General features: G+C 40.3%; 1 protein-coding gene across 1 annotated transcript in view; it reads right to left on the bottom strand.

Annotated features, from left to right (window-relative positions):
- Positions 1-3,265: 3,265 nt before the first annotated feature.
- The window catches only part of fhl3a (four and a half LIM domains 3a), a 32,675-nt gene continuing 8,390 nt past the window's right edge, over positions 3,266-27,550 (bottom strand). The window contains exons 2-6 of the mRNA XM_044359915.1: positions 13,688-13,860; positions 12,479-12,653; positions 5,556-5,725; positions 5,200-5,386; positions 3,266-4,790 (exon numbers count right to left, since the gene is read on the bottom strand). Coding sequence (XP_044215850.1) covers positions 4,639-4,790; positions 5,200-5,386; positions 5,556-5,725; positions 12,479-12,653; positions 13,688-13,843 — 840 coding nt within the window. The 5' untranslated portion in view covers positions 13,844-13,860 and the 3' untranslated portion in view covers positions 3,266-4,638. The remainder of the gene's footprint in view (positions 4,791-5,199; positions 5,387-5,555; positions 5,726-12,478; positions 12,654-13,687; positions 13,861-27,550) is intronic.

Genomic DNA, 27,550 nt, shown 5'->3' on the forward strand with positions numbered 1-27,550 from the left:
ATGATGAAACATTTCTATCCTGATGGGAGTGGTCTCTTCCAGGATGACAATGCCTCCATCCATAGGGCACGAGGGGTCACTGAATGGTTTGATGAGTATAAAAATGATGTGAATCATATGCTATGGCCTTCACACTCACCAGATCTCAACCCAGTTGTACACCTATGGGAGATTTTTGACCAACCTGTTAGACAGCGCTCTCCACCACCATCATCAAAACACCAAATGAGGCAATATCTTTTGGAAGAATGGTGTTCATCCCTCCAGTAGAGTTCCAGTTGAACGAACGCAAAGGCGCACTGAAGCTGTTCTGGCAGCACGTGGTTGCCAAACTCCTTACTAATACACTTTATGTTGGTTTTTCCTTTAGTTTGTCACCCGTTTTAGATACAAAACATTTAAATAACACATGGCGCCTTAATGCCAGATCATGCCATGTGTCTGAGCATTCAGTTAGAAACACAAGATGCTAATACATTTTAAAAAAAAAATCAGTCACTCCACACAAATATCTTTCAGCAATGACAGACTGAAACAAAAGTGTTTCTGTGTGGATGGCTCTCATTCACCCATTCACATACACACACACACAAGCGCTGGCCACTCCACAACAGCCACCCCAAATCTGTGCAGATACACATGTATTCACTTTTATTATTGATTAAATCACATAATCAAGAAAATGCATGACATGGATTAAGCAAACTATTTCCTCATATCATATCAGGCATCAGTTCAATTAGGCTCTTTACAGTGAAATTTGATTAGTTTTTGTTTTCAGACAGCAGCTTTTTTCAGAAGTGTTTTCTCTGCCTTGTGACGGTATAAAAGATAATAATATAAACCAGCTGTCACTAAAATACTCACAAATCAGTTCGATTTAATTTATTCTAAATATGTAAACATGAAAGCCTTTGAAGCCTTTGAAATGAAACACTAATATGATTCCTTATGTGACTTGGAATCTCTAAATAGATGCTGAATAGTCAAAGTGACCATGAATATACCAGATATCCATATATATCTACTGTACATACAGTACATACAATATTTACATACTCCTAAATTATACAAATCTTAGAGAGGGCCAAGACTATTAAACTGACTGCACACAAAAATAATTTCAACCCATCACATTTACCTTGGATTCTGAGAATTAACTTTACTCTGAAACAGTGATAAGTGCTTCTGATTTTAGACTGAAAAGTGATCCAGCGGGGTGAGACCAGGGCAGAATAGACATCTGGCAACGATATGGATGGGGTATGTGCTAATCATCCCTCACTGCTGGTTTCATGGACCCAACTTTCTTTAAACCTCAGCCTTCACTCCTGTACTGATACTTTTTATGGACATTACGAGTAGCCCTAACCTTTTCTATTCAGGAGCAATGATTCGGTCAAAACTGTGTGTTCTTTAACTGCCTTGTGATGCATTGTTGGGTAAAGATAAGAGAAATGTTTGTCTATAATGCAGTTTTCATAGTGATTGGTATTATTTAAACCACTATACCCAATAGATGTTGCACTGGCGCTCTTGAATGTCATTGTCTTCTCTAAGCACATGTTAATGCTGTTTATCAAAAAGCTGCACAAGGTAACCCTACATACGGGGGCCACAAATGACCACAAGAGCAAACTGAATGTTTGACCTGACCTTAAATCATGAGATCCTGTAACATGGTGTCAGTATGAACTGAGCTAATCTCTGATCTCTTAAAAAACAAGGACACAAAGTGATGCAAAGAAGTACATGGTGAGTTCAGCACTGAGTTGCTATTTATGATTCAATGTGTGTTTTACAAAGAATATTTATGCGGTCATCGAGTAAATCTATGCATGAAATGTCTCAATTAGGATGGACGACATGCTCTTCAGCTGCGATTTTCCACATTGTGATTTATAGGCTGATATGGTTTTATTTTACATGCAGTGTAAACGTCGACATGCAGTTTTAATGAACATAAATATAAACCACATTGAGTGTGTGAACTTCATCTGAGTGCCCTCTTAGTAAAACTGTAAATGAAAACATTGGCTGAGCATATTATATCAACAGATGGGTGATGGAGTCTAATGTCTACTTGTGTTGGTTTTGTCCTGTTCAAATCCTCAATAAAAAATCAGACAGTTTTTCAGTTGAGGTTGATGTGTTAGTGAAATGTTAGGCCTGGCAGCATGATTGCATGCTTAATATTTTTGTGTGAAGTGAGCAACCTCTTGTGAGAGAGTGTGAGAACTTACGGTGCTGTTTTCAAATTGGCATCATACACTCTCAGCACCGAATGAAAGGCCATGCTTTCTCTCTGTTCTGTTTTCCAGAAACTTTTCAGAGTGAAAATGTACTGTTGCTGGAAATCAGAAAGAGATCAGGGGCCAGTTTTAAAGTGCATATAATCAGTCAGTTTTTGAAATCAATAAGCACATATTTCCCCTCTTACTAGTAATAGCTGTAATACAACCTGCTCACAGAGTACATGTGCTGAATGATACAGTTAACATCTCTGCAGCTCTCCCACTGACCCTTCCTGCTAGCCGTCACCTCCCAGCCTGTCTCCTTCTTCCCATAAATCCAAAGGGGCCTTGTGTGGAGCTGACCCCCCAGTGAAAGTGCCATGGAGCAACTCCAGATGTGAACATCCTCCCTGTCTTTCTCTCTCCTCTCTCTCTCTCTCTCTCTCTCCCACACTCTTTTCTCTCTCACTTCCACCACCAGTCACCCCCCCTCCATTCCCTCATGCAGCTACGAGTTTTCCATTTCCTTTTTTGGTGAAAAAATCTGAAACGGAGGCAGGGAGGAGGATATTTCACCAATGCCGACAGGAGAGTGTATCTGGCGGTCTGTATATGAGTGCTTCATCAAGGCGATGAAACAGTCGACTCAGCATAAACAATAGTGTATGTATACACATTCAGCCACACACACTCAGATGTGAGCTTGCTGTCCTTTTCACTCTCTCTCTCTCACACACAAAATATCTTATAACCACAGACACACACACACACACACATTTTTTTACACTCCTTCTTTATTACACATGTATGGTTTGTCTCTCTTAACACTTTCTCACACTCACACACCATCTTGCCCTTCCCCCAGTGCATTCAGGACTTAACACGCACACACAGCAATCTTTCCTAGAAAGACTTTTCAAACACACCAGAAGGGTTTTCTCTGGCTTAGACAGTAAACACAAGCCCACAGAAAGCTATGACCTCATAAACCAGTAATGGATATTCCACTATAACCACAAAGACAGAAGGAATATAAAAAAAACTGTCCAGCAAAGATCAGTCAATTTATTTCATATGACAAATAAAACTAACCATTGTAGCGTTTTGCCATATCAATTATCATCTGATTTACAGTAAATTCATACTGTTAACATTTCGATGACCTCTTAAAATGCATAGTTGCCAACTCTGACTCGCCAGCATCAAAGCTGAAATAATGACATATAGGTATTTTTTTATAATTTGTCATTACATACCTGTTACAAACTAAAAATTAACAAAAAAACAAAACTGGAACAGCATTAACAGCAACAAAATAAAAACAAGGCAAATCAAGACAGAGAAAGACATGCATTATCCTGCATTACACAAAGGTAATGCATTTCAGCTTCTTTTGGGTTATAAATGCTGGCTCTTTAAGCAATGGTGATAAAAAAGATTTATTACAACAAATGAAAAAGACAGAGACAAGATTAAACTTAATGTAAAAAATAAGTGTCATTGCAAAGTTTGACAAGCAGATAAATGACTAAAAAGTGGTCTTTGTGTCTTGTTCCATGTCTTTGAGTTGTGTTTTTATGTGCACATTACATGGTAGCAAGAAAATATCTTATCCAAAGTGCAAATGACTGTATTGATCATTATTATAATAAACTTATGGAAGTGTAATCAGTAAAAAAAAAAAAAAATCTGAATTTTCTTCTTGTTTTAACTTTGATGTGTTTTAATTTAGTAAAACATTTCTAATTTTTGCCACTTTTTTACAACAGTGTCGCACCTCCTTCTATGTCATTACATACAGTAACTTGTTCAAGATGCATAAATCTAAATCAAGACATACATTATAGAAAGATAACTGACACGTGAGGAAAAAGCAACATTCAAAATGCATAAAACTGCAGTTATAAGAGCATTACAACAGTTACACCACCATATTTTGAAAATACAGACTGGTTTACATACTAAACTGTCAGTGTTCTGTCTCTTCGTCAGAGCCTGACCTCTATCTGGAGTGGCAACTTATTTATATAAAATATGAAGGGTTTTTTTTGGCAAAGTGACTAGCATTTTGCATTTCTTTGGATTAATTGTACATAACATGTAAGATATGTTATTTCAAAGGCACTCCATAAACTTTGTTTCACAAAATCATTTTGGTTAAGAGGAAATCTTTGCGGTGGTTGATTAAAACAATGCAGCATCAAAACAGCATTTTGCGCTCTCCTGGATGAAAAAGTTAATCCAGACAGGGACAACGAGGAACTGATCTCGAAAAATGACCTGAGAGGCAGCATTTGTTAGCCTTTGTTACCTTCCTCGGTAATGACTTGGGGTTCTTGAAATGCTGTGATGGAGGGTGAACGGTAAGTCAAGGGAAGGTTGCGGGGGGGGGTGAGTTGCTACTCTATAGGTTGGTGTGGCACTCGCGGCACAGGATCCTTTCACCGTCAGGGAAGAAACCAGCGCCCACCAGTGATACAGAGCACTGAGAGCAGGTGAAGCATGGCTGATGCCACTGGCGATCCTCAAATGAGATGTACTTTCCTCCTCCGAAACCTGGAACAGGAGAGCAGAGAGGCAGAGATGAAACTATGTTGAGCTTTAGAGGGCTGACTGAGTTGCAAATCAGGCATAATTCAAAACATTACAACTCAAAAGATGTCTTTAAAATATTAATTGTCTTTAAAAATGAAAAGACTTTAAAAAAAAAGACTTTTCCCATTAACCTTTTGCTTCCTGGAATGGAATTGGAATAAAAATGTGTATCGTCCTTTAATATGTTGTGTGCTGTACTAAACTCTACTAGAAGAGTTTGAGAAATCAGTCATGGCTGCCAATCTTATCAACAATCTTGTTTACAGTATTTTTTCTAATTATTAGTGCTTAGTCTTACTCCAATATCAAAAACTGTAGCACAAATTTATGAATCAACATTTAAGAGTTGAACACAGTGACATAATCTTGCCTGTGATTGGTTTGCTGCAGGCTTCGCACTTCTTGGCGTACAGGCTGCCAAAGCACTTGAGGCAGTAAGGGCTATCGTCTCGGGAGGTGAAGTGTTCACCGGCCAGCTGCGTCTTACAGCTGGTGCACACAAAACACTCCTTATGCCACGGCTCATCCCGGTAGGTCACACCACCTTTAGCCAGGGTCTGAAAAAGAAGCATGAAAAGATCCTTTTAATTCACTACAATCTACAATTACAATCTAATCCCATGCACCTTCATGCAAACACGGGATTTAATCCCATTTAGTGTAATACGTGTAAGTACTATGTGAGTTTCTTTTTAAATCAACGATTTTTTTGATTGTTTTACTGACCTTTTTACAGCGCGTGCAGCGTGGAGCGAACTTGTCCTCGTAGCAGGGCACACAGTAGTGTTCATCCTTGTCAGGGATGAAGGACTTTGAGCCAATCGGCTGCTCGCAGCTGTGACAGATGAAGCACCCCTCGTGCCATGTAGAACCTGCGTACTCCAACTTCCTCGTACCTAACAGACGGAAACAGAGATGGCAGGAGGCAGAGATAGAAAGAGAGAAGAAAGGATGGAAAGAATGATGGAAAGCAGTTCAGTTTTTTGTTAGACATCTTTTACCCTCCTTCATAGGATTGTAAAGACCATTTTGGTATTTTTGGGGGGTAATTTTATTGAACTAATGAAATAATACACTTGAATTTCATGAAGGCATATAAAACTCATTTTGTTTCACTGAGATTTATTTTACTTTAAATCATAATACCACAGGCCCCACACTTCTTTCCCACTACTGGAAACTGGCGACAGGCCTTACGGAAAGGGATAATGTCATTTTCCTTTCTGTGTCCCCAACCAATCCATCTTCTACCCCTTGGCTGTTGAAATTTTTATTATACTTGTTGGTTTATTCTATGGTGACGCAGTGGTTGGTGCGGGGCCGGCATTTCGTACAACTGCTGTCTGCAGTTTGCTAACATTTCACTGCTTCAGGCTGTGTGCTGTGGTGTTCTCTAATCAAAAACTGCAAAAATCCCCCTCCAAAACATTTCAGGTTATAAGCTCACAGGAATTATAGTGGCTCCTGGAGGACAATATTAGCATTTAGTTATAAGTATTTGGCTAATACAGAAACATGAACAGGCTGAAATGCAAAATACACTACTTATAATTAATTTACAAGCATTCCAAAAAGTTAAAAGAGCTCTGAAAGTCATTTGAAATTATTAAATATGTGTAACATAGAATGGAATGTAAACAAATCACAAAACCTCTGTGCAGAAAACAACCTTTGCACACAATTGAAGTCCTACAATGCTCACTAAGTATTTGTATTCAATTCATTTACTCTACTTCAATACTGACATCATACGTATCTTTACTACAGCTGGAAACTAAGCCTGCTTCTCCGACAGTCTATATGCTTTTCACTCTCTTAACCCTACATGTCCTCTTGTTCTTGTAGCATGTACTCTCATGTATTCTGCTGCTGCAGTATGAGCAACAGAACTGTCTGTGTCTGTGGATAAACTGAGCGAGAACAAAAGAAGACCATTGTCTGGGAGAGCACAACACTACAACATCTGCGTGACCATCTCTGGCAGTGTGAGCATTTCAGCAGTTTTATCAGATTAATCTTGGAAACAAAAAAGGCTTATGAGGAATCCATTTGCATGGCTTTGATATAAAGTTTCTTCTAGGGATGCACCGATCTGACTTTTTCAGTATTGATACCAATAGCGATACCTGGGCTTTGGGTATCAGCTGGTTCCAAGTACCGATCCGATACCAGTGTTTAATTAATAAGCTGTATGCCTCACTGTATGGAAGAGACTGGGATCATTCTTTTATGTGTAAGGCAAAATCAGGCTCGACTTAAACATTGCTTTCCTAACTTTGTAAAACAAGATGTAACAAATAAACACATAAATATACATTTACTGAATTGTTATTTACTAAAATAATGGTATCTGATACCAGATCAGCCCATTGTCACCCATACCAAATCCAACTTTTTGAGTCAGTATTGGGCGGATATCCAATATCAGTATCAGTGCATCTCTAGTTTCTTCTCTCCTTCTGTCACCAACATACACCACTTCAGCTTAGCATCCAGTTATTAAACAAGGATAAGTGTGTGTTTTTGAGGGTGTACATATTTTTGTATGTAAGCAAAGGATAAAACTGTTAACTCTATTATTAGAGGAAACAACAACACAGTCATGTTCAGGAGTGTGCAGTACTGTGTAACTATAAAATCCCATGGGCTGTCATAATTACTATCTGGCCTAATGACAAGATATCTTTGATCTGATCACTCCCTACAACAATTTTTACTTCTTAAGGTGACTCCTTTGTGTATAACTTACACTAAACACTGCATTGCAAAATGTGTGATCTTCACAAAAATAAATGTGATGACCTACAGGTGAAAAAAAGGGGAATGTTGTACTCTTCCTGGAATGATTTGCTGCTCCATGAGATCTGTGTAAGCTGCTACAGGGTTGCTGGAATAACTGACTTGCTTATCTCCTGTTATCATCAGTCTGCTGGCAGCCCGCCAGCCGTGGGGATCTGGCTTACAGACAACAAGTCAAGCAGACTGGCAATTACTCTGTCACATTCAGCCCTGGCTGCTGCTCACTCGCAGACCCTCGCCTTCATCATCTCAGTCCCTCTGTCTCTCTCTCTCTTTCTCGCCTCCCTCTATTTTCTTTTTGTATCTGCTTGATCTCTTACTCCAAACTTTTCAATTGTTCCTGCTTCCTGGAGTTTGCCATGTCATCATTTTCCAAAGTTATTTGCCTATCTGTCTTGAAACTTGAATTTGTATACTACATGGAAAATAAAATGTGGGACAGAGAGGCTAATGCTTAGTGGGCAATTTAAGTGCCTTAAAGGACCAGTGTGTAGGATTTAGTGACATCTAGCAGTGAGGTTGCTTGTGGTGCAACAACTGAATAACCCTCCCCCTCCCCCTCTCCTACACGCCTCAAAGCGTGTAGGAGAACCTGGTGGCTGTGAAACTTGTGAAAAATCTGAAAGGCCCTCTCTAAAGCCAGTGTTTGATTTGTCTGTTCTGGGCTACTGTAGAAACACGACTGTGCAACATGGCAGGCTCTGTGGAAGAGGACCTGCTCCCTGTGTAGATATAAAGGGTTCATTCTAAGGTAACGAAAACATGACGAAAAAGCGATTCTTATTTTCAGGTGATTATACACTAATTAAAACATACTTATGAATATTATATTGCATTTCTGCCAAGTGTGTTCCACTAGATGCTGCTAAATTCTACACACTGCACCTTTAATATATGGCACTGTCAAATGCATTATGCGCAAGATATTTATTTTTTTTCTATTTTAATTGCAAGACAAAAGACAAAAGACTGACAGACCACCACAAAGAAGGCAAAAACATATGTGTGTGTGCATGTGTTTTCCACACTGTCAGTTGGGGATGAAGTGTGTATGATAAATGTTAGAGACGGGTGGGGGGGCGTACTAAGGGAAATCATAGGAGAGAAGGAAAAAAACAAAATAAATGCATACTAATGCTAATACTAATACTACTCCTAACTCTGTCGCCATCATTCTTACCACTGCTACTACTACTACTACTAATAAAAACAATAATAATAACCAAGTCAGGGGGAGTGCTGGCAGTACATCCGCCCCGGCCACTGGCAGTGAAGCAGGATCAGGGAGCCCCACAGCGGGTCAGCGGACTAAGGCCGGCAGGGTCAACAGGATTATTGTTTCCTTTTGTAATTATTGGTATGAATTTAAACTTTTTTTTGCCATTACTACCATGTTTTCAATATATATGGTATTGGTTGAGAGGAGGACTAAGGTGACCAAGTGTTCCTTCCCCATGCCATCCGTCCTAGAGAAAACCATCAGAGTGCCCTGGATGAAGCTCCAGCTGCCAGGGACAAGGCGGGGCACGGCCTTGACAGGTCCCATGTAGTTTAATAATGTTATGGCAGCAGGGGAGAATGAACATATATATATAGAGAGAGAGAGGAAAAGAAAAAAGAAAAGAAAAAAGGGTGTGTGTGTGTGTGAGGGGGTGACTACATTAAAAAAAGAAAACAAGACAGATAATATATAAGATAATATAATATTAATGGAAAATACCAGTATGCAAAAAATAAATAAATAATAAACAAATAACAAAAATTAATAAATACATTGGTTGATGAGCAGATAAGAGGATGTCAGTGTTGGGGAAGTTGTGGGTATATATTTACAAGTTTTTATAATAATAATAATAATAACAGTAATAATATCAATAGTAATAATACTGTTAATATGGTTGAAAATAACAACAGTAATAATAATTAACAAAAAGACATTGAAACAACAATAATTAAATAACTTAGTACCCCCCCCCCCCCCTTTCATTTCATGTATGTATGTATGTATGTATGTGTGTGTGTGTGCGTATGTATATAGATTTCAACGGAAGTGCAGGTGTAGATACTGATACCAATGTGAGTGTGTTCAAATTATGATTGGTAGACAGGCAAGAAAAACAACAAGTTGGATGGAGTCAGGTTTGTAGGAAATTAATGAGAGGTGACCAGATGGAGTGGGGTTCTGTTGCAGTGTTTTTGACGGGGGAGGATAAATTTTCCATAGAGATTTAATCTATGAGTAAGTTTTTCCAGCGTGCAATATGTGTGGTGTTCCTTGATTTCCAGTTCATGAGGATACTTTTGAAGGCAATAGTGACTCAGTGATTTCTTTCCAAAAGTGTTTAATGGGTGCGCAGTGCCAGGTGCCGTGAACATAGCTATCCTGGCTGTTTTGTTTGCAATATGAACAGATTTCTGATGAGAATCCCATTTTAACATATTTTGCCCAGTGAAATGAATTATGTGGAGTATCTTATACTGTATGATTTGTAGATTAGCATTTTTGGACATGAAGTAGATGTTTTTGCAAATTTGTTTCCAGAAACTGGCATCAGGAGTGATGGATAGCATTTCGTCAGACTGTGATATTATTCTATAGTTTTTGGAAGGAAGTTTTTTCGAGGAAGGGATGTTAATTCAATCTGAAGCTGATGGAGGATGATCTAGGTTGGTGGCCATAATGTTAAATTTCGATTGAACGGATGATTTAAGTTGCAGCTATTCCAAGGATTGTTTACAAGGATGCCATACCTCAGGACCAAGTGGGAGAATGAAACCAGGGTATTATTATGGAAGATATGTGTAAGATGTGTGATGCCTTTTTCAGTCCATGTGCGGAAATTTAGTGGTTTCTTGTTACTAAGAAAGTCAGGATTGTTCCAGATGGGAGTAAAATTAGATGGTGCAAAGGTGGTGTTTGTGATTTTGCGGAATTTCCACCAGGCTGTCAGAGTTGTAGCTATTGTTACTGTTTTGAAACAAGAATGGTGTTTGACAGCCTGGCTGAGAAATGGTATATCTGAGATCTGATTGTCTTTACAAACTGTTTGTTCTATATCTAACCATGTGTTATCTGATTGATTGGGGTGGATCCATTTGTATATATATTGAAGCCTGATTTTCCAGAGAATAATGGTAAAAATGTGGACTTTCCAACCCTCCTTGTGTGTTTGGTTTTTGCAGAGTGGCCAGTTTAATTCTCAGTATCTTGTTTTTCCAGTAGAATTTGGAGATGATTAAATCTAGAGATTTAAACCAGGTGAGGGTGGGTTGGGTTGGAATAATTGAAAATAGATAATTTATTTTAGGAACTATTGTGTTTGGCACAGCAGGACTTGCAGACACAAAACACAAAACTAAGAAATACAAACAAATGGAGACACAAAAACATAAGCAACAAAGTAGGCTACAAAAAAAAAGAACAGAACACAAAGGAGAGTGTGGTGCTCATAGGCACATACTGTAGAGTGCATTGAGACCTAGGTGCAATAATATATGTATAATCTTGGGTATAATATAATTGATACTTGTGTCTTCAGCATTTAGGGGGGTGAGGGGGTCACAGAGGTATCTAGAGGAGCCAGGGGCGTTATGTCCTTATCCCTGTGCAACTGTCCGTCGATGTATAATTTGTCCACTGAGATTATTGCTTTTTTTTTTCTCCCTTCATCATCTGTTTTCAGATTGGAAATAGTTGTTTCCGTCTCTGTAGGATTTCTCTTGGATACTGGTCATTGAGTCCATAGTCCTTTTAGCTCTCTGCCTTGTTGTTGCACTAGTTCTTTTGTTTGTAGAGCTCAAATTTCGCGACGATTGGCTGCGGTCAGTTTTCAGCATTCTTTGATCCCATACGTTGTACGCGGTGGAATGTGATGTTGTTGACGGTTTCTGCGGGTAGTTTAAGCTGTTTGGTCATGAAATCCTTGACTGATTTTTCAGGATCGTCTGTGGGTTGTTCAGGAATGCCGGTGAAAACTAAATTGTCTGTGATGCTGCATGCTTGTATGTCCAAAATAGTTCCTTTCATGGTTTTGTTTTCAGCGATAACAGAGGTGAGCTGGATGGTAATAGCGTTGACAGATTGTTGTAGTGATTTGTTTTCTTTGGTGAGTGTCTCTCTTTGGTCCTGACTGAATTCCAGGCTGTGACACAGTACCTGAAATTCCCTGTGTAGTACTTTGATGAGTGCGATTCTGGCGTCCAGTTTATTTTCGATGGAGATGTGTATGTCGCTCACCTATGTGTAGTATGTTGGCTTTGGAGATGTGGATGGTGTTGTACCTGGGCTGGAGAGTGAATCCTCCAACCAATGTCTTTTGGGGTTTGGAGTGGAGTTTTGCTTTCCTCTTTTCTGCATTATCTGTTTTATCTTTGCTCATGATGCAGAGTCTGTTGAAACACTTGTGTATGTACTCTTCCAGATGGTCCAGGTCGCTTGATATTATAGTCTGATTTTTGAGTGGATTAAGGTAAAGAAAAAGAAATGGAAAAATGGAAAAAAAAGGGTTTTCTGTCCGAGGAGAGATGTTTGTTTGGATCAGTGGTCTAGCAGTGGTGGGCTGCCATCTTGGGTCTCACACCGTCTCGTGAGAGTTGCATTCACAGTGGCATCAGAGCCCTCAAGATATTTCACAAGTCTTTTATTTCATTTTTAATCAGCTCTCTCCTCCTGGATTTTAGCTTGTTATTTCAAAATTCAAAAAACTGTCTAGCTAGAACCCTACTTTTCTACCGAGAGAATATTCTATACGCATAAAATAGTAAAATGAGTAATTCAGAGAGAGCTACAAATCTCAACACCCAAGTTCCTGTGAATAAATACCTTGCCAAGGCCCTGTTTCCATCCTTACCTGGCATGACTATCTTGTCGCAGGCGACACACTTGGATGAGAACTCATTACAGTAGCAGTCATTGCAGAGCAAGGCGTCATCCTGGCTGGTGAAAGGCTCATCTGCCAAAGAGCGATCACAACGGAAACAGCGGAAGCAGTGCTCATGGTAATGCCGGTCCTCGTAAAAGAGCTCCTGGAAGTAGGGCAAGAGGAGACAAGGATACTTGTGGTCATTTCATACTGGTGTAAATACATCACTAAAAATGATAACGAGTTAAATCTAAAGAATTTTTTTATGTTTTACAGTTTCAGAATGGTCAAGAAGAGGCAAAGATGGTAAAGACTGCAAGACCAAACACCAACAAAGGCTTCTGGTTACAACAGGAGCACAGGAGTATGGGATTGTTCTGGGTCAAAGTGACATGTCATGTCTGCATAGGCAGTAACAAGTATGTGATTAGTCGGTGTGCGCACACATACTGTACTTATGTGCATGCCTCTGTTTAAAAAAGGTCTTACAAAGATGGGAGTGAATTGAATGTCTACCAGGCACAAAGCCAAGAAAATGCTGGCTTTATTTATTATGAGGGTGTTGATCCTTAGCTAATCAAACTACCCAGCAATGTAGCATGCCATATTCTGTAAACTCAACTAAGTAGCATATGTTGGTCTCAAATGATCCACTTCATGTTAGTGTTTTCCATTAAGGGATGATTAAATTTTAACTTGATTGTGGGGAAGAGGGAGATCTTCCCTCATGCTGCATTTTCACAATCATAGACAAAATTAGCTCATTGGCTTGTGTGGACTTAGTGGAAATTGCCTGTATAACTAGATGTTAAATTAGCCTTTACTGTGTCTGGCCACACAAAACATATAGAACACGCCTCATTTAGCATGAATTATGCGTCATTAACATGACATAACTTCTGTTTTAGCTATCCAAGCCCATGTCAAAACATGGTAAAAAATGGCTTAAAGCTAATTAGGGGAGATCTTTGATGTGCTTTATCACTGTTTAAACTGTTAATATGTGGCTCACAGTGTGGAAACCCTGAGATCATATGTGGGGTTAATTCCAGTGTATGTATTACAGAAAATAAATGTTACCAGAAACATTTAGGTATAGGCCTTGATGTTGCAATGTTCTGTTGACTCCCATTGTCACTGTTGCTGTGCAACAGATAGCTGATCGCATGTCTGATCATGTCAAAATGGATGCCTTACCCTTGCATCATGGCCGATCAGCTCCTTGCACTCATCACACGTGTTAGAGAACAGGCTGTCATAGCAGGGGATGCAGTAGGGACTGTCATCTGACTGGATGTATTTGCGGCCATACAGGGACTCTTTGCAGTTGTCACAGTCAAAACGGTCAGCCATTGTAATTTTCTGTAAGCCTGAAACACAGAAAGGAGACACTCTTGTTAGCAACAATTTAAAAAACAAATGCCAAGAAATCAAAATGAGGGCAAGAGACGAGGACAAGAAGAAAGGGCTGAGATAACTAACAGGGGAAGAGAGGAAAAGGGGGTAATCTTGAGTCACCTTCTCCAGCATGGCATTTGGACATCAGTATAGACTTTCACTGCCAATATTTATGCTGTAAATACTTATGCTTGTACCAGCAATGGAGCTGCGCTCAAACAAAACACACAGTGCAAGTGGTAGCAAGTGGAAAAACGAACGAGAGACAGTGAAAAAGAACGAGTGAGAGTGACATGAGAGGCAGTACAAAACGCCTATTAACTTTTACTGCTGTGCGATGATAGTGTGGTGTATGCAGAAGGAGGGGACAAGAAAGGAAGCTGTCACTTTGCGTTCTCTCAGTAACTACCAGACTCCTTCCTGTTGCTGTCAACTGCTCAAAACCTGCAACTGGAAGATTAAAGCGCTATTACAAATTGAGCGAGCTGTCTTTTTAAGATTAAGCTGTAATAAAGTAGTGAATCCTTACATGTGAAGCCCCCAGACGGCTTACACACCTGTAAATATTTATGAAGCAAGAATATATTTGTGAGCAAAGCGTGGACCACCAACAGATACAGAAACCCCCATGAAGCGTGCACATTTGTGAGTGTTTGTGTGTGACAAATGAGCAGACAGTTGAAGCTGTTTGAACATGACTCCCGAGCAAGTGGCTTCCTTTCAGCATGAAGATGCAACTGCAGTACATGCATATACAGATACAGGAGGTATACCATCAAAAACATGGTTTGTACTGTGTGATAGGCCCCTTGATCATGACTGAGCACACAACAAAGTGACAGAATAATATTGTGAGAGCATTATGGCAACAATATCAGGTTGCCAAAACATTACAGCATGGCTGGAGGAAAGCCCAGTGATAAGTGATACAGCCCTCTGGCAGGGTGCACTGCTGGCTATTCATTCCCACCACCCAGTAATAATAATCACCTCTGATATAATAATCAATTAAACTTCAAACTGGGCCTGTGCTGCCTGTCTTACACCCACACACACACACATATGCACCTATGCTAGCGCACAAGCAGCATGCACACAAAGAATATGCACATAGGAGACATACGAACACACACACACACACACACACATACACACAAAAAGACATAGGGTGACACAGAAAAAGGAAGACAGACTAAAAGCCAAATCACACAGGATCCATCATCAAAGAAAACATTAGTCCCAGACTCTCATGTTTCATCTGTCTCAGCCCTTTGCGAGACAAAAGCTCTTAATGAGCTGGGGTGAGAAAGTCAAGATCCAACAGACCTCACCTGCTTGCAGTCCTCATATTTAACCCAGTGACAGGCTTTTTGTTAATACAACACCACTTCCCCAAACTGGAGAGGCACTCTCAGCCACCTTCAATGACCTTAAGACATAAATTAGAAAGTGTAAATGCTCGACAGCCCTGCGGCAATGTGTATACACTGGCTCGCATCACTATAGTAGACTGCTATATTTCTCTGTCTAATGATGGAATGGATACATGTTAAGTATCTTATGTCTCACATTATAGTATCCATCTGAAGGTTATGGCAAAATATCAGAATAAGCAGCTGTGGTTGGCCTGCATAACCTATGGTAAGGTGCTGAACTTTCAAGTCTGCATTTTAACATCAATTTGACACACCATCTGTCAGAAAATTCCAGCCACGTTACCATCAGCCCACATAACCACAACATCGAGATTAGATCAACAAAGTATAGAGCTGAAAATGAGCACTATGACCTTAATGTTATCTGCAGTGCCAGGTAGGTATGTGCTGCCTTTGCTTGCCAGGTAAGAGAACGAGACGAGGCATGACTCACAAAACTGGGAAGCAAGTGCTATGACGTCTGATGTCAGCTTCAATTTCCAAAGCAAATCAGGCAGCTGTTTATTGCCCTCCCCCAATTCATACGTATCATCCGCATATCCACATACGAAAAGGCTGCAGAAAGTAGGTCAAAGAACCTTTTTAAATAGGCAGAAATATATATCTCCTGTGAAAGTTTGAACCAGGAACTAGCCAACATCCCTGTACCTGGAGTGGATCATTAAGGTTGCACTCATGACTAGTGAGGAAGTGTTTTCACGGTCTTCAGGGATGTGTGGGTTTGAGCAAAAAATAACCGGTTTGCCAGCAATCAGGTAAAATTAAGTAACAGAGAACTCACTAGAGCATAGATGGAAATGTTACACTCAGATTCAAAAACTGATGCATAAACATGTATTACTTTCGAAATTAAAAGGCTTGTTTTGACTTACAGGTCTTGTAGTGTTTCCATCTTAGAGTATCAGTGTTTGAGTGGCCAATTCAGAGCCTGAAATGAACTCCTGACGGCACATGATCTCACAGAGAGCGGCATGACGTCAGTGTATTGACCCCTGGGGCAATGGACTAAGACGTGACTGCATGCAAAAACTGCTGAACCAAAAACCCTCAGTCCACAATTGAAGAGAAGAGAAGAGGAGTGGAGAGGAGAGGAGAGGAGAGGAGAGGAGAGGAGAGGAGAGGAGAGGAGAGGAGAGGAGAGGAGAGGAGAGGAGAGGAGAGGAGAGGAGAGGAGAGAAGAGAAGAGAAGAGAAGAGAAGAGAAGAGAAGAGAAGAGAAGAGAAGAGAAGAGAAGAGAAGAAAAGAGAAGAGATGAGTGGAGAAGAGAAGAGAAGGCATTGGATCTGGGTCACAGTGAACTCATCCAGATGCCAGTTCTCACAGGGCTTTGTATCTACTACTGTATATGCTAGCTTCCCGGCAAGAATCCATCTCCTTCATGTCCAGAACCCAATGACTAAGAACCCCACTCCGGGTTAATAACATTCCCAAATACCAGAGCTGTGACTGAATTCAGCCCGCTGGGAAAAGTGTGGGCTTTAAGGAAATCACCACTGACTCCACACGGGACAATGGTCCAGAAATATTGCTCTCAGTTTAATCATAGTATTGCAGCACAAAGTAGGGATCTCTGTGTAATATAGGCAACAGTGCATTCCATTCTCCATAATGATCCAGGGGGAGTTCATCTGAGAGGCTGAGCTATATGGGTCAGTGTGATTGACTCTGCTGAATGCTGAGCTGGTTTTCTTAACACTTTATAGTCTGTTGGATAAAAGGACAGTGTTGGTGTATTGGTCAGTCTGTCTGTCCAAAGCAAGGTATTGCCAAAACGGATGACAGAATTTACATGACATTTACTGTGAGTATTCATGGTCCCCAGAGGATGTACCTTAATGTTTTGCCGGCCCCTTTGACCTTGATGTCTATCACCACCATCAGGATAAAATTTCCACTTTTACTTTAAAAAAAGCATGAAAACCTAATAGGCATGTTGCAAGAAAAGAACACTGATACTCCCCTGAATATAACTCCCCAAAAATTCTACACAAGTCAAGTTTGCCACAAAATTTGCCAGGCTCAACCATGCTCAAAAGGGGATAACCCCTTTCAAGTTATGACACCATGGTCTTTTATTAAGGACAAATGTTACATTTTTAGTCCTACCACAAAGGCTCAATGAAAACCAAAACCTTAGTGTGTTATTCATTCCTTACAACTCTTTAATATTGTGGGGTATGACAAACCCATCTTCCTGGGGCTCCAAACAAGCCTTTAAACTATTCATTTGTTTTCACACATCCGGCTATAAGATAGGTGAGGAATGCCAAGGCTACATTCTACTAGTCATCACAACCCCTCCTGATTGGCATACTGAGGGAAGTTCAGGGCCAATTGTGAGACACCACAGAACAACAGACCAATGCAAGCAAGCAGACTGTATGCTGTTGCTGAGCAACATAGTCATGGTTGGTTACTGAAGGGCTAGCAGATACCCTGTCCAGTCCGGTCCCACAGGCAGGCTTGTTAATCCCCAGCCCAAACTCTGCTTACGCTCTGGTTGATTCCAAATGAACAGTCCGTATGCCCTGCTGGGAACAAGCCTGGCTGCTCTTCCCCCCTTCCCTGCTGTCTATTAAAAGAATCTGCTTGTAAAATATGTTTTACGGAGACTAGACAAAGCACTTGACATCATGTTACATCAACAGAGGAGCAAGATCATCCTGACCGCAGAAAGCAGATGACTGTGTCCTGCACCAGCAAATGACTACACACTTACTATCTTCTCTATTGTTTATCTGTGCCATACAGTTCTAACTTATGCTAGAGGAGAAAAAGATTACATTACTCTGTAGTGCTCTAAACATCTTATGTGTGATTAGTTTAAAAAGTTTATTGGTTAATCACAGGTAAGATGTATTGTGAAATGCTGTTAAACGATTGTATTTAAAATGCTCTGGAGAATTATGATCTCATTGTAAATGCCACAAAAAAACAGACTGACTTCAGCGTTAGAAACTGGTTCATCTCTAAATATCTGGTGAAAGGTCAGATGACACCTACTGTGTGAGTCAGAGCTGAGGAAGGCAGAATAACATCGTAAATGTGAATTTGAGGCAAGAGCTCATCGATCATTATGTATATTATAAACACACAGTCTCATTCATGATACATTCAAAAAACAAATGAACTCATCATGCTGATCAGCTTAAAGAGGAATAGAGTGTTTTCTTACAACCTTAGATGATTATTTCCATTTTAAGTTTTACAATAAATAAAACTTCAATTCTACTTACTACTTACTAATATGTGAAATGTGTATTTACTACATTATTGTATTGTTATATTTCATCTAGCTTTAGCTCCACAAAGTGAATTATTTTGTTCACAAAAGAAACACAGAAAAACACCAAAGCTAACACTCATGAATACACACATACTATTTCCAGGAGACAGAGACAGAGAGTGCCACAGTGAACATTTTCAGCGTCAAATTATATAGCGATTTGAAACTGAAAATATTAACTGAAAGAAAATTTGAAAGTTTAGGCTTTTCTATAAGTCCATACATTCACTCTCAGTTACTGTCATTGATGCAGCTGACACAAAAAAGAGACAAAAAGACAAAAAATAAATAATGATCATAACAAAAACAATTTTTTTTGGTTGTTGTTTCTTCTTCTTTTTTTTTTTTCAAAACAAAAACCACATTTTGTGGGAACTCCATATCTCCAACATTAAAAAAAGTCACAGTGCGGAAGTGGTGCAACTGTATCTACCCTGATAAGACAACATGGGAAATGGTACAAAAGTTTGGCTACGCTGTAGTATCTATCTGGCCTATAACACTCTTGAGAAAAAAACATTTTAATACCAGAGCACATGCTTTATTTGTTAGGTCAGTGTTTATAGGTCTATTGTGACTAGTGTGCTTTTATGTCCAAGTGGATACATTCACAAGTGTGGATTTTACTGTTCGTATAACAGTTTGATTTACCTAAAAAGTAGCTGCTTCAAAAGCTTCTCAATCACCTTTAACTGTCTGTATCTTTTGGCAGCAAACGGGCTCACAAACCAGACCAAGGAGTGTGTTGTTGAGCAGGTCCCCTTAAAGTACACATGATTCTGTTTCCTTTCACACCAGTCACAGAGAGAGTGATGAAGGAACAGAGGAGAAATCAAACACAATAGTGGGACAAGGAAAAAGAAAAAGAAGTCTATATGAAGTCTTAAATCAAATTAGATGAAAAGTGAAACGGCTGCATTTGGATAAACACATACCATCACATTGCGCTCTGTCTGGTGCCTGGACATCTTCCAGACACAGTAAAGCTTCTTGGCTGACTTTGAGAAGAGGGAAAAAGTACAGCACTGGACACTTAAGTATATCATTTGAAGGCCTGGTCGAGCATATCAAAAATAAAGCACAAATGTCAAAAACACACTTCAGAAAAGTTCATTTGTGTTTCAGTCCAGTGGCCGTTTGAAAGGAGCCTGATGGAGATGCCGTCTGATCTTATTTATTCCAGCGCCTCATGACAGTGGAAGATTTTCCATTTGGTGACTAATGCGAAAAAGCAAAGGCATGAATTGCACAAGAGTTTTTTAATGGCTCAGATCTTATGTTTATGACACAATGTCAGAGGGATTACATTTATATTATTCAAGATACTGGCAACCAAGTTCAGGTCCTGTGGGAGAGGCTTCCAGATCCGCATATTCTTTGAGACTAGTCATTCCACAAGCTAAATTACATCAACATGACTAATTGTTTTCGTGAACATTAACTAAAATGGCTCAAACTATTCAGGTCACAATAAAACAACATGAGTTAGACACTGAAATATATTTTTTTATATTTTAGTCAAATGTTTGTTGTGCTGTTGCTGCTGGCTTTCCCTGCATCAGATAAATGAAGTCCAGTAATCGAAAGGACCCGCTGAGGCAATGAATCTTATCACAGGAAGAAGAGGAAATTGCTCATGAAGGAGAGATAATGCTGCAGCCCCATTCATAAACAGATGTGCTTATTTGAACAAGCCTACAAGTCCTGGTTATGGAAATACAAAAACATTTTAATTGTAATTTTAAGAAAAGATTTTGCTTGCTGGTAATAAAGATCTGCTACAACACAATTCCAGTTTAGTAAAGTATCTTCATTGTGACACTGATTCTAAGCCAGAAAACCAGAACTGCAATCATCTTCATGGCATTTAAGCTTCTGAGCAATCTGCGGTCATCAGAGTTTATACCATGGGGTCGGCACTCAGTCACTGCTAAGATGGTATTGGTAAACAACCAGTGGCTCTAGTGCTGCTTTTGTCTTGCATTAGAACAAAAAAAAAAAAAAAAAAAAAACCTGGGCCACCCATATTCTCAGGACACAAGGCATCATGAGTGTATGAGCAGAAAGATACAGCGAACAATTTAAGTTACTGAGTGTCACTACGCAACATCAGAGTACTAGTTGTGGCAGGGTGGAGGGGAGTAGGGGCGGGGGTTGGTGCGGGGGCACCTGAGACTGCTCCCCTGTGGGAGCCTGGGTCAGACTTGACGACAGAGTACAGGCTGCAGGACCAGACACTGGAACCCTAACCTGTTATTGTCCCTGAGCGTTTAAACACCGCCTGGTGTGGAGTGGGAGGCAACAGAGGGCTCAAATGAAAGCCAACATCATAAACATAAAAGAGGAAAATGACTACCTGCAGCGGAAAATGTCACTACGGCCTTTGTAATTTGTCCCTTCTTGGCAACTTTTAATGATCATGCATGCGTAGGATTATGACTTGATGTCTTTTAATATTAGTCTTGATTCTGTTGTGTGGTACACACTGCAGCGATCGAGGAAAGCTCTGGGTGAATAGCAGCTGGCTTGAAAGAACTGTGCATCAAACCTTCTGGACTCAATTATTAAAAGGATTTGATAAAGTGTACAAAAGAAAAACAAAATCACAGCACAAGCTTGCACTGATGCATGTTTAGTCAGACTTAAAACATAAATTTGTCAAAATCTGACACTTACTTGGCACACTGAGACCCGACGACGTGCTAGCAAGGGGGACTGCATGTGCATATGAATGACGACTTTCTGAAGAGGAGCACAGCTGAAAATGCTATTGTCACATCTCATCTTCCCTCCTTCCACAAGCCTGTCTCAATCCCAGTGTTCAACAATACTCTACCAACACCAAACAATAACATCGCAATTACTCTAAATCATACAGTACTGTCCTAACCGCCATGAGGGAAAGTTTGGAACTCTGGAATGAATCTGAATTTATTTTTATATCTCTGTGTGCGGATGGCCAAAAGACTACATTTTTGGCCTACATTTGTCTTCCTTTGAAGAAAAAAAAAATGCTGCCATACATTAGTGTTTCACATCTGGTTTGCATTGGGGAAACTATGCAGTCAACTCCTGTGTGCCAGTGGAGGTTTTGGAGAGTCATTCTGCCTGGAGAATGCAAGAAAGGTTGTCTTTTTTCTTCCTCTGTGCTGGTATTTGCCGGTAAATGTTTAGATGGCAGAGGGAAAACTGGAGCGAGAGTGAGAAAAGAGAAAGCAAATCTTGAAAGCAAGCAAGAAAAAAAATAATCTTGACAGTCTGCTAGCTGATCTTTGGATACACTTTGAGGTGGTAAACAGTGTGGTGAGAGGAGAGGAAGGTAAGGAATGCAGAAACAATGGAGTTAAAAAAAGAATGTGTGATAAACAGCCAATATTCGACAAAAAGGATTAAAAGCTGATGCCAGCTGAACAAAACCGTACTGTCACAAAGATAAGTATATTGTATATAGTAAAAGGAAAACCAAGAAAGGTGCTGAAAGATCTCAGGGTAACAGTTACATTTTCTGGGGGTCTCACTCAATGCTTTGGTGGGGCTGCTGGTTTTAGAATAAATAAGTTGAGCAGGGTTGTTCTAAGGCCTCTGTATAGCCATTAAGAGGAAGAGTATATTATTTCTCTTTGAACAAACAGGGCCATTAATCCAAGGAACCCGTTTACTCCCAAGTTTCCCAGGGCAGATTTGTGCCCAAACATGGCTATCTCAGTCACTGTCCTGATATCTTCACATCCTCCCTGTCATCCCTCGCCCTCTGATCCAAGCGATATGGCATCCCTTTGAACTCTGAAGCCTTTACTGTTAGTGGAGACTCATCTCAAATTTGACACCTGCTATGTTTTGCTGAGAATGTGAACCTGCGCATTGTTCAAATTAATATATTCAATTTTAAAGCACCCAGTGTTGCACAGATACTTACAGTACCAGTCTCCATTCAAATCTGAGCAAAATGAGAAGTATGCTTAGTGAGGTCAGGGTACTTTCACTTGCAAACTGGGTGATTCAGTTACAGGTTTGCAAGCCCCTGGAGAGGATGTTGTTTTCACAAAACCAGCCCACAGAGGGGGAACAGAGAGAGCTCTTCTGATGCAATATCTTCAGCAGCAAAACTGAAATATCACTTTTGTCTGTGTCCCTGTGACTTTGCTACAGACCAAACAGACAAAGCAAATGTCTCAAAAGTCATCACAATGGAAAATTATCTCAGTACTGCGCCTATAAATAAAAAAAACTGTTTTAAACTGTCAGGGCTAAGATGTTTAGGGGCCAACTTGGCCTTCTTTAATTTTACGCAGGCCCTAACATGGATTAGAGGCACCTGCCTTTGAGCTGTTGCTATGGAGATTTGGACCATGAAATCTGATCACAGATTTTGATGTGATGGAATATTGTTCATGGGTCATTTTCTGTTTTTCTTGTCTTTCTGCTATGGCTCTGTCTTTATTGTTGAACTTTGATAGAAGTGTATGTTATACTCTTCTTTAGTTTCTTTGGTGGAAATGGGGAAATTAACACTCACATTTCATGGTAAGATCTATCTCAAAAACTAGAAATGAGTCCATCAACCAGTTGTGAAGAGAGATCAAGAAAAAAAACATTTAACCTCTTATTCTATTTTAACCCAGCTGATAACTTTTGCTCAAATTCAATCTATCCTGGTTACAGTGGGATCTCAGTGGTTCACAGCAGTGGAACCACTGCTTCATATTGCTACAAAGTTAACAAATTATATACAGTAGTTGTAGAGTACGTATGTTTATTTTTAAATCTACTGGTTAAACATAACATAACTGCATCGTCATTTTGACTTAAACGTTTCTTGACCGCTGCTGTTTACACACTAGCTCCGTGGCTATTAGTAACCCACAGGGAATGAACACCAAGGCTAACTGTGAACCAAAAGACACAAAATGGCTCCTGCAGACTGGTCATTCCCAGGTGGTCTCCTAATGTTGCTGAGTCAGCACAACTAGCCAGGACATCAAGAGGCTGGGCTTAGGTTTCACAGGCCGCACACTCAGCAATCTAAGCATGCCACACACAACTGCGCAGTGCACACCCACAACTGCTAGCAATTATTTATAACTCATTCAGACTTGCGGCTCGTGGCTGCAGTGATGGCACCTGACCCTGAGGTTAATGCCTAGACAAGAAGGTTTTTTTTTTTCTTTTTTTAAACATACATCCCAACATCCCCAGACATGAATATTCAGCATGTTGTTATAAGCAGGTGGATGTTTCTAATCTCTGTGTGCAGAGGACTTTCATGGGTATTATACATTATAAGCAGTTAGAACAATCCACATTCTTGACAACAGCTGCACAAATTATCTTCCACAACTGCAACAGACCGAAATACTCACTTCTCCCCCTGTCCGGCTCTGTAACCCTGAGAAGATGGGTTCATATGAAGAAAAATAAAGGCATTACGTTGGCTATGAAAACCGAGGGGGACCTGCCAAATGTGAAACGACTGGGATGAATATCTTAGAAGTCATTTCCAGTATATGCAGCCATTTTTTCCCTTCTCAGGCACATCTCCCTGGCAACGTGTAAACAGTGCCCTCATTCTGCAGGACCATAAACCTCTTGGCAGTGAGGTTTAGCTCTCGTTTCATCCTGCGCAGCGCTGAGTGAGGGCACAACCCAGCGTTTTATATGGGATGCTGTGGCAATGTGCAATTTGATGTGTTGTGCCATAAAAAATATTGAACCCATCAGGGAACCCAGATATCATATTAATACATCCCAAACTGAGGTCATTCAGGATGATTTTAGACTTTCTGACTATTTCTAGTGTGGAGCCAGTGATGCATATGTAGAAAATTAGGTCAAGCTCCACTAAAATAAATGTGTCAGTTCACCAGTACAAACAGTTAAATATATATTATATGTGTATTTTAAATCACCACACTGTAAAATATAACAGCATAAAACCAACAATCTAAAAATAGACATGATAATGTGGGTTGACCTCTGAAACATCCCTGCACACTATTTTCCTGTCATAAAAACATATTGTCTTCGTCCTTTACTCTGGTATTTGCTGTGAGAACAAAATGTGGGTTCATTTCCTACTGGCCAATGACCCTTGTGACTGGTGTATGGTTGACAACAATGAGGAGTTCAAGTCAGTATGCACACACACTGTGCTTCTTCCTGTTACCCCAAACAGAGACATCTCTGGGACTTCTCAGAAAGATGGTCACACACATTTGCAAAGTCACAGTCACAATGAAAAACAGGCGTATTATGTCTAAACACACTGACAGTCCTGCAGAAGGACAGTCGCAGAGACAGACACCTGTGGCCACGTGCATGAGTAGTCACACACCTTCAGTATTATTCATACATGTGAACACACAAAGCAGAGGGTAGATAGAGAGATCAAACAAAAAAATAAACACAGCAGCCAAACTGGGGGACAATGGGTGACTTGTGCAGGAAGAGCAGACATCGTGAGCAGCTGCATACACACACCCGCAGTTTGTTTAAGTCCCTTTGTGGGGACTTCCTGTTGAGTGTAATTACAGCTCATATTCACAATCCCTGGCTTTTCTGCTTGCACAAATGAAGCTGATAAGATCAAACAATTTGATGTATTTAGGAAATGAGTTTCAAACAAAGCGGGAAGATCTTGGTAATAACAATCCAAACATATCGAGTAGATGATGAATTCAAACCGGACTGACACACCGGGACTGACTACTGCCAAGCCAGCCTCTTTAGTCTTCAATCTTCACCAACAGAACAGAGGATGGAAGATTTACGTATTCAAACAATGATGTCATCACTGGTGAGACTTCCGTAGAGAAAGATTTAAACTGAAAAAGATGATAAAAATCAGTTTCCATTCAGACATGACTGGAGATACTATAAAGTACCCCTGATAATTCTGCATACTGAAGCGAAAAGGGAAAACTAGCTGGAACATATCCCTGTTGACCTAATTTTTATGATCCCAGAGAGAGACCACCTCCTTTTCCTCTTTGTCATTCTCCCTGTTTGCTTTGACCTTCAAATGGGTTACTGAGGAGTGAGTCACGTGTCCATTGGATGCCTTGGCAGTTCATTTTTGCTTGTTGGAAACCAAACACACACTGATGAATTGTGGCAAAATCAGGACATGCATATGCGAGTGGTACACTATTGGAGGTCAGTGACCTCTGGGTCATTTATTCTCCCCGCCATACCGTCAGGAGAATGTCCCAGCTCTGAAATGCAGCAGGCAGGCCGTGTGGCTGGAATGAGCTCACTTCAAAGGTGTCCATAAATCATGCTGCCATGCATCCCAGGACTGCCTCCACGTCCCCCAGCCGTGCACCCACCTACCCTTTTCTCCTTCTCCTCTGTTGTCCTCCAGTCTAGGTTCAGACCTTGTGCCTTTGTGCATTCACACAGACTTTACTAGTTCTTACTTGTTATTTGTGTTATGGGATTTTGCATCCACCCACATTGACATGATAGTTCAATCAGTCATAACAGACGAATGTGGGAGTGGTGGAGTGGTTGTGGAGATTGTAAACATGTACTGGCCTAAAACTGATTAGTGCTGTATTGCTTTTTGATACTTTTTTTGGACAATGGATCTCAGTAGATTTATCTGAGGTTCATTTAAGTCTCAAGAAGAGCTGCAAGTTCAGGAATCCTATAGCTAGTTTCTCGACTTTGCCAGAAGAGAACTGCAATCCGTCAGGTCCTTATCTCCCAGTGTCACACACTGGGATCTCTTTATCATGCAGCCATGCAAAACACCATTCATCTTCCCCACCTAATTCATTATCAGTGATAAAATGCAAAGTCCCGGCTGCAGTTGTTAAATGGAGAGGCGACGTGAAAACAGGTGCTTTGGTAAACACTGATAGCATGGTTGAATTATGTTGCTTTGCAAGCAGACCTGTCTATCTCTTTCAATCTATTAACCACAAGACTAGTCCGACTCTTGTCCGACCTCATTCTGCTTTTATCCCGCTCCTCTTTCCTATATAGGAGAATTTCTGGCTTCGAGGGATGAAGCAACAGCTCTGAACAAAAACAGACACAAACAAAGCGAGAAGCTAGGTGAAGGCACAAGGTTTTCGTCACGGCTCTACAGCCTCCTCATCGATCAAGTGAAGTGTAAATGTATGTCGCACATCATGTAAATCAATAGGATATATTGCTCTGCCTTGATTACTGGACTAGCAGGATCGACTGGCACTAGTAAATGAAGTTTAAAAGCTACATGGCAAAGACTTTAATAAAGTGATGAGCAGATGCACTGTAATACTCCTCTGAACAATCATGACAAGCATGACGTGGTGTGACCAATGACCACCATTATGCATGACCTTCCATACTATGGGATGCTTTTTCTTCCGTTCTTACTTGAGCAATCATTAAACCTTAAACAGTTTCCACTCACCAGTGTTGAGAAAGCGTGCGATGGGATGAGGGACGGGTTTTTTAAGGGGGGTTGAATACTTCCACAGTGAAGTCATGGTGCTTGTGTCATTGGCCCTCTGCTGTGCTTTGCTCACCGTCTGGCCCCCATTTTACCCATTGATCTAATTTCCATTGCCAACATTGGATGTGGTTCTGTTTGAAGCTGGATGTTTAGGCCCATTAAAGCAGTAACAGAATTGCTAACGTATGGTGGACCTTAGAAAAAGTAAAGGAGAAAACAACTTAGTGATGTATGCCAGACTTTCAAAAGGAATGAAGTAAACAGAATGTACAGTTTTGAGCAGCGTTCAGTGAGAAAATCTACGACCCAATTTACACCTGGCATTAACGAGCTTCTTCCATCCTGATAGTAGCTAGCTCTGAGCTGGTTTTAATTAACATTTGGCATTAAAAGCAAATTCTCTTTCCCTCATGAGATCACATGTAGTGCCTCTTCTTGTATTATTTAAAACTGAGCATTCACTTGGCCTATCTGAAATTCTTTTTTGATGCTATTTT

Source organism: Thunnus albacares, chromosome 8 (assembly GCF_914725855.1).
Source record: "Thunnus albacares chromosome 8, fThuAlb1.1, whole genome shotgun sequence".
NCBI classification, from domain to species: domain Eukaryota; kingdom Metazoa; phylum Chordata; class Actinopteri; order Scombriformes; family Scombridae; genus Thunnus; species Thunnus albacares.